Genomic DNA, 8262 nt, shown 5'->3' on the forward strand with positions numbered 1-8262 from the left:
CGAAAACTTTCCACGATTGCGCGGCGGGAAATGCAGCGTTGCGTTCCCATGTAAGATCGAAGAAGTTTTACAAAACGTTATCCCCTCTAAACCTAGTCCTTGGCGGGATTTCTAATATGTTATGAATGAAGATTCAATAACAATTTTTCAATTTCAAATAAGATGAATTTGAGGTTGTTTTCGGTTTTTTTGTTGGTTTTTTTTGAAAATATTGGCAGTATAATTACTCTGCATCTCAAAATATTTTTCCAGCTTCTGGAATAATTTGTTATCTTTCAATATTTTGGCTAAATTAAAACGAATTACTCGCAAAGAAAAAATTTTCAAAACTCAAATTATCCAAAAATAAGCCATTTGCTTTTTAACCCACTCGGTAGATCCATGAAAGTGATTTTGGAATTTGATGGAAAATACTCGTAGCACAGATTGACGCAGTATGTAACGGTGCGATCTGTCATAATGTAGATAAGAGAAGGTGGTAATAATAAATGCCAAGAGGGGATGGTAGAAATTATTCCTAAGGGGGTAAATAATTTCGCTCGTTCAGATAGCTCACATACCTACCTAAATCAATCTGAATGACACAGTTCATCTCACAATTGGACTCTCATACTTGACCACTCTCACCAATCAAGGAAAAGAATCGAATAGTTATACATAATTTATTGCAATTAATAAATAATACAACATCTATGATATAATTATTCGGAGGACTTAAGCCAGTTACGCCTATGCAAGGTGGCTCACCGGTCATAGAAGACTTTTTTAAGGTACTCCTTATACCACACAAGTGGTAGGGGACTAAAAGGCAAACACAATAAATTGAGTTTCCTATACATTTTGTGGAAGAACGTAAAGAGATTCAATGGTTCTCTAGGCCATTGAAAGATGTAAAACTGACTGTAATTACGATTAGGTAATTACAATCAGTTTTAGGAGGATTAAAGGGATCGATTAATGAATAATCTCAAACAACTGTACGCATTTACTGTCTCTCCTGCGGTCCCCCAATAAATAAGACCTTTAGCGACAGCACTAGTTTTTAAGTACACTTTTGTAGGATTGACTTACCTCTAGTGGTGTTGATATTTTAAAATTTTTTATATCGATATCATATCGATATTTGCCTCGAGATATCGATACATATCGATATATATCGATATTTTTCAATGCTGGATTTTCTATACTTTATTACCTTAAAAATTAACTAACTCAGTTCGAAGTTTCGTCGTAATACAATCTATTATAGAGATTTCAAGAAAAAACCAAATTATAGAGCGTAAAACATAAATAATTTTCAAAAATCTGATGTGCTCACTCAAAATTTTGAAAAATTTCCATTCAAAAGTTCAATTTATGTGTGTTTTGAGCATTGTCCTCGAAATAATTTGAGAATATCGATATGGAAATTTATATCGATATGATATCGATATGACTTTATATCGATTAATCGATATCTATATCGATTAATCAACACCACTACTTACCTCAATGTCTGGAATCACTGGGTAGTTTCGAGCAAATTTATAAAAATACCTCCTCATCATCGCGATCAAACGACTAACATGATGAGGAGTTAATTGATTGAAAATATAAACAGAATTTACCATCAAAGATGGTTCGATAGAAACAAAATTGAGAAAAATTATAAAATAGGTACAAATTACATACAGGCCACAGGGTGCCCAGAAATATCGTGAACCCTTTAAAAAGTTTTCTGCTATATGTTTTGCGCGGTTGATCACACTGAATGATAATAATGATAGCACATGATTGGTTGTTAGACAAAGGTGATAACATTCCACCAATTTATTATATGCATCTATTTTACGTTGCCAACCTATGTTTTTAATAAAAAAAACTTTCTTTGGGGTTCACGATATTTCTGGACACCCTGTACCAAATAAGTTACCTACCTAATATTTATATGTATATTCCTAGGTATAGGTAGATGTGTAGGTATACCTGATGTATAAAAAATTACTTAGTCTAAATAAATGCAAAATATTATTTTTTTGCGAATAGGTACTAGGTACCAGAATGTATTTTCTGTGTACAAAACATTGATCAGTTTTCATAAACATGAGATTCTTCCATGGAACTGTAAGCAGGATCACTTACCAATCGCCAAAACATGAACGACATGCTAAAACGAATTCACCAAACGACAAAATTAATCACACTCAAATATACATTTATAGTATAATAACTTACACATTTAAGAGGTACAGGCGTGCAGTATAGCTAAGCAAGAAGGTTACCCACGTACCTACTTCATACATAGTACCTACATATTATTTAAGTAAATGTATAGGGTAAGTATGCTTTTTTTTATCTCACATTAGTCATTCGTTTCTAAAAAGAAATAATCCTGTAAACTTACCAACTAAAAGCGTAATAGCTACTCACCAGTATAGCAATAAAACTGTAACATCCAAGGAAAAACTATTTATGTATACAGCCTCGACAAAGCAGTTGATAGTTTTTGCAAAAACCATTGTATATACCCATTCGCTGATTAAAACAAAGGTATAGAAGATATTAAGCACAGCAAACAACCTTCCTAAAAATAAAAACCACAAAAAAATTGAAAAATTACTCGTAATGTTTACAGGTACGTACTGTTCGGTACATACCTACTCGTAGGTATTTTAAACTGTAGTTCTGTGTACGTACATTTTCATTCATAATTGGGTAGTTCTACCAATTTTACACTTTTTGCGTCCATGTAAAATTTCACTTACAGTATTCACATGAAAAGTAATGGTGAATGGTTTTGTCAATAGAAGTCGTCCCCATCCAACATTTTCAGGCACTACAATGAATTCAACCCCCTCCCTCCGGGCCACAGACCCCTTTATATGATCAAGAGTTCCATCGTCATGGCTGTCTCACATCTTGTTTTTAAATAGTTACATAGCTGGTTAGCAAAGAGTGGTGATGTTCTGCAATTTTGACATTCGTTTTTTTTATTCCTGAAAACTACACGCAAATTTCAGTATGAACACAATTCACTTCAGTGACACCTATATGCTGTGGAGTGACCTCAAACCTCTGTCTTCGAGTTTTTGTTCCCTCGGCGTGGTTAATTTTCAATGCATTCCCAACGGCTCACTATTTACAAATTTTGGTGTTTGAAAATGGAAAAACTGTTTAGACAGTTCACCAAATCTTGTCCACTGATAAAATACTGAATCCGAACACCGCTATGCAGTATATAAACGTGATTCCATGAAAATATGGTTATTTATCTTTTTCCGCTTCTTTCGTCATGGTTTTCTCAGCTCTGCCACACACAAACAGAGAAAAACTGAGAAATGTTGAAAAATTATTATGTGGTGAGTACTGATACTACTTACACTAAAAAACACGAATTTAAACTATTTTACATTTATATTATCCCTACTTAATGAAGTTTTATCCACCGTCATGGGGGATGACGTTTTTTCCTTCGCCATGGACTTTATACTTTTTTGACCAAGCCGGAGAAATTTTCACATAGAAATCTTAAAAATTCGTGGTATATTCTCAATTTAAAAATTATTTGAATTGAATTACTGAAACACTTTTCTTAATTTTGTATGTGATCAGTTCTCTCAAAAAAGACTAGTTTTGATTTGAATTTGCAGAAAAATCCCACATTTTCAAATGGCTCTCCCCCCTCCCCTGAGAGATATGAATTGGGCACAACACTATCAATGAAGTCTCAAATGTATATATTAACCATTCCAACCAAAAAAAAATTCTCAAAAGAATTTTTTTTTGGCGAGGAAACATACTGCAAAATTGTGTAAAATTGATGGAACTACCCAATTATCAAATATATTTATGTACAATGTACATATACTCGTAAGTTGCTATAATTCAAACACTTCGATTTTCCAGATGCTCATGTTCTTATTTCTACGATTCAGCACTCAAGTTACTGAGAGGGTGAATAAAGTGAGGCATACATAGGTACTACATTTAAATATTTAAAATCAACTCACCAAATTCTTTACCATCGTAAAATTTGGTCAAAAAAGAAACACTGGTGAATAATATCACACCATGAAAGGCATTCAACATCGTCGCTAAAAATTAAAAAAGAAATATTAAGGATGGTATCAAACAAAGTACCTACCTATCGAAATAGGTACCTATTTTAATTTCAATGTTTTTTCCTAAATTTTATTAAGGTTTACTCTTCATTGGACTTGAAACACGGAGATTAAGTCTGATCAAGTCTGAACAGACGTAATCTGATCAAAACTCTGATCTTATCAGAAAAAGATTTTACGATAGAAAAATATTAGGTACCTACCAATATAAACGTGCCATATGTTACCAACCAAGAAATACAGAATGACTCCGATGAGATTACAGATGCCAGCAAAAATTCCGATCGAAACATCTCGGATTTTCAAGCATTTACTCAGGATTACACAACAAAGCAAGGTGTCTAGTAATTTATGATCATCAGTAATTAATTATAAAGCCTCATATTATTTCAAATAAAAATGAGTAGTAAGTTGAAGTGCCCAAATGAGGTATTTCTTTCGAAAATGTCCTCTTTTTAAAAACCCATAACTTTTTTTCAGGGGCACTGTACAAATACTTGTTTTTTTTTTTTTGCAATCCGCCTCTATTTGTGATAATAATAATGGTAAAAATTCTTACTGAAAATAATTGAAAGATTTTTAGCGAAGGTAACCGATATCGAGTCAACTCTACGTTTGTACGCTTGTTGAAAATGAATATGAAAAAGAGCAGCAGTTCCATTTTCGCCTGAAAAAATAAGGTGAAAAAACTTCGTTATGTAAGTAGTAAACAAGAATTTTAAAATGATTATGAGAATATGACTAAAAAAGTGAAAACAGAAGGGGTGGGGCGTTTCTAAAACGTTTGGGTGTCTTTCTGTATAACTGATGCATGTGCCATAGGTACTCGTAAATAATTCAAATCTATGGTATCTTAGTACCATCCTACATTATTAATTAGGATCAGTTAAAAATAACAACAAAAAGGGTTTCTTAAAATACCAAAAATAAAACATACCTTCATAAACACAATACACCATAACGTATGCGATCAATAGCAACAAAACAAGCAGTCGTTTACTTCTTAGGCTTTTCTTAAATACCAATTTGAAACTGTGGACAATTCGGGTCACATCGAACAATTGCAAAAGACTCGGTTTCTCGACCTCCGGAACGACAAATTCATCTTTGATCAGAAGGGTAGCCAGTACAAGCGCAATAATTGACAGTACGATACAGAAGGTATACGAGTAGTAAAATCCAGAATTTAATGCAAATTTTTCTGCGATTTCGTAGAAAATTACCTCACATATTAGCCTAACTACCCATAACAGCCCCAACCTCATGGTACGATTTCCTACAGTGGACGTCTCACATGTGTAAATCTGTGCCACTACGAACATCATATTTATTCCTCCAATTAACTCGAAAATCATATTGAAAATGAATGTCACTACCATACTCGTATTGAAAAAATGATTTATTAAGCCACTGATCGACTTCATGATTTGTCCGAAAATCGCTATGAAGATGAGTGGTCTTCGACGCCGACCGGATATGTCACTCCAAGATATGGCTAATGATACATAAAGTACGCACAGAATTGACACAGCCAAACGAGAATAATAAGTTGTGAAATTCGTGACTAAACTAAATCCTCGTAGGTTGATATAGCAATCTCTGTAAGACTTTACGTCCGTTGTATTGGAAAGGCAGGCTTTGTGCAAGTGTAGGTTAAAGTTGACCTGATAGAGTACGAGATCCGAAATGTATTGGAAGAAAAACACCAATTCAATCATTGTAACAAGATTTTGAAAACGAAAACGAAAATTAGGTATAGGTAATCGAATCGAACGCGCGAAGTTCGGACTTGAAAAACATACAACAATAGTTAAGTAGGTACTATTAAAAAATTCGGCGACGTTAGAAGTCTAATTTCGAAAACATTGTATCAATTTAATTGGTGATCTTGATCTACTATCAAGTAGTATGTTAATAAAATTAAATACTGGTAAAAATAAAAACACATGGTGCTCAGATGTAACAATGTACTTACTGAGGAGAGATGAAATAAAAATTAGTCAGAATGATTGTAATTTTAGTACATTACATAGATGTATTTTATCTTGTTCATTTCCGACGACGTTTGTTGCGAATTCGGCTTCCCGTCGATAATATGTACGTAGATAATTTCTAATATTGTAAGAACAAAATTTTGTTCAAGTTGAAGTTATTTTCACGAGTTGAGAATCCTGGCATTCCTGGCAATTATATGTATATGCCCAGTATAAAAAAATCTGGCCCATTGCCAGCATAAGGGTAGCCAGCTAGGGCACTGCCAGGGCTGGCAAAACGCTTTGCCCCGTCCCCGTCGTCGGATGAATTCGCTAATTTTTCCTCTTTCAAACAAATTTTGAAATCATTTTTCCATTTTTTGCAATTTCGCATTCAAAATAATTGCATATTTGTAGAGATCAAGATTTCGGCAAAGTTTTGAGCGATTGTTATGATTAATTAGAATTTCCTAATATATCGAATCCTCTTTCAAAGTTTCAACCATATTCCAAGTTGTTGTAGTAGCAAATGTAAAATCAAAGCAAATGAGCGTTACAGTGAATTTGTTTTATGTTGAAAAATCGACTTCAAGTGGCTACACTGACGCTCCACTTGAAAATTACCAAATTTAGGGGTGGTAAATTACGTGGTAATTACCCATAATTTCTCCACCTCGATTTCAGAAGGATAGTGACCTCTTTGGAAGGGTGACTCATCCTATGAGTTGGTCAACTATTAAAATGGCCCCCAAAAATCCTCTTTGGGAATGACTCAGGCCCCCACAATAAACTACTATTCCTCTTTGAACTCTGCCATTTGCCCTTTGCATCTTAAACTAACAATATTGTTCATTTTTCAAGTTTGACCCTTGTGGTAATTTTAATTAACAAATTATTCAACATTTCTTCGAAAAATATGCCGGAGACAACAGGAGAAGCTGCAATGGAGCAGGATTTGCCGACGGCACCATCAGTGAGTTATTAAATCATATTTTTAGTAAATTGTTAGATTTGTCAGTTGTACACATGGTGCACTCAAATCACTCAAATTCACCAGAGGTCTTTTCCAGCTCCCTGGGTTAAGAACCCCCTTCTGACTATTTTAGAAATTGCTTTAGGACCGCTTACACTAAATTCTTCTGCCTTTTTTTAGTCTAAATTTACTCACTTAGTTTCAATGAAACTAATTGGGCCCTGTGTTCTTTTTCTGCCTGCCTCCTCTTTAGGTTTTGGACGTCGCAGTAATTGATTTATTCAATTACTCCAATTATTCAGAAGTTACATATTATCATTTAGAAGAATTATTTTATTATTTATCCAGAAGACTTATTACCTATTTGAACCAGGCAGGAGACATTTTATTTTAATCAACAGGTAAATTACTTGGTAATTTCTATATTATTATGTTCATTTCGAGAATCCATACTTATCTCTCTTGAAATTTCCCACAGAGAGTTCCGGTATTCATAAGCAAAGTGATGAAGACAAGTGTAAAGTAAACAACTTTATTTTGAAATTTTGGATACTGTGACCTCTGAAATTCAGGAGCGATTTTTAAATAATTCAACGTTGTTCAATTTGGTTGAAAACGTATATATGTACTTAATTTCAATTTTGAAACTGGTAAAGATATATAGAAGAGTTGAGAAAAATCAATGAAAATATAAAACTCCCCAACAGCCCGTACGGAAAAATACTATAGTTCGCCATAGTATTTTTCCGTACGGGAGATGAAGAAACTCGATGTGTGAAAAATTATTTTACAGAAAATAATATTCCGAGGACAAATTATTTTAAAGAACTGTACTTGCTTAGAAAGGCTTTTAAAACAATGTATGGGGTTTTTGCCATTGCTGCAACATTTGTTTGCAGTTTTGCAACATGTGAGGTGATATCCAGTTGCTTTAATAGAATTGATTGCTCGTATCAAGAACTTGTACTGGGAGCAGAGCGCAAATATCAAGTTTGGAACTGAGTACTCGGAGAATAGATGTGGTATAAAGAGAGGTGTGAGACAAGGATGCCCCCTCTCACCTAGGCTGTTCTACGTATACACAGAAGAAATAATGAGAGAAGCGCGAATCAAACAAATGGGATTCAAGATCAACGGCAAGAGAATAAATGAAATAAGCTACGCAGACGACAAAGTGATCCTTGCTGAAACAGAAGCGCAGATGCAGAAAATGATC

At 34.0% G+C, this 8262-nt stretch overlaps 1 protein-coding gene across 2 annotated transcripts; it reads right to left on the reverse strand.

Moving 5' to 3' along the window:
• Positions 1-654: 654 nt before the first annotated feature.
• On the reverse strand, positions 655-6094 carry LOC135838953 (uncharacterized). Of its 2 annotated transcripts, none has more exons than XM_065354782.1 (6): positions 5038-6094; positions 4660-4767; positions 4304-4441; positions 3990-4073; positions 2410-2514; positions 655-2146 (listed from the first exon to the last, which is right to left on the reverse strand). In XM_065354782.1, exons 1-5 carry the CDS (start codon positions 5816-5818, stop codon positions 2450-2452), a joined length of 1176 nt encoding a protein of 391 aa, XP_065210854.1. In that variant the 5' UTR covers positions 5819-6094; the 3' UTR covers positions 655-2146; positions 2410-2449. The 2 variants fall into 2 exon arrangements, with proteins under 2 accessions (XP_065210854.1, XP_065210853.1); XM_065354781.1 differs by having other exon boundaries at positions 2410-2563; positions 5038-6089.
• Positions 6095-8262: the final 2168 nt, after the last annotated feature.

The sequence above is a fragment of the Planococcus citri genome, chromosome 3, assembly GCF_950023065.1.
Source record: "Planococcus citri chromosome 3, ihPlaCitr1.1, whole genome shotgun sequence".
In the NCBI taxonomy this organism is placed as follows: domain Eukaryota; kingdom Metazoa; phylum Arthropoda; class Insecta; order Hemiptera; family Pseudococcidae; genus Planococcus; species Planococcus citri.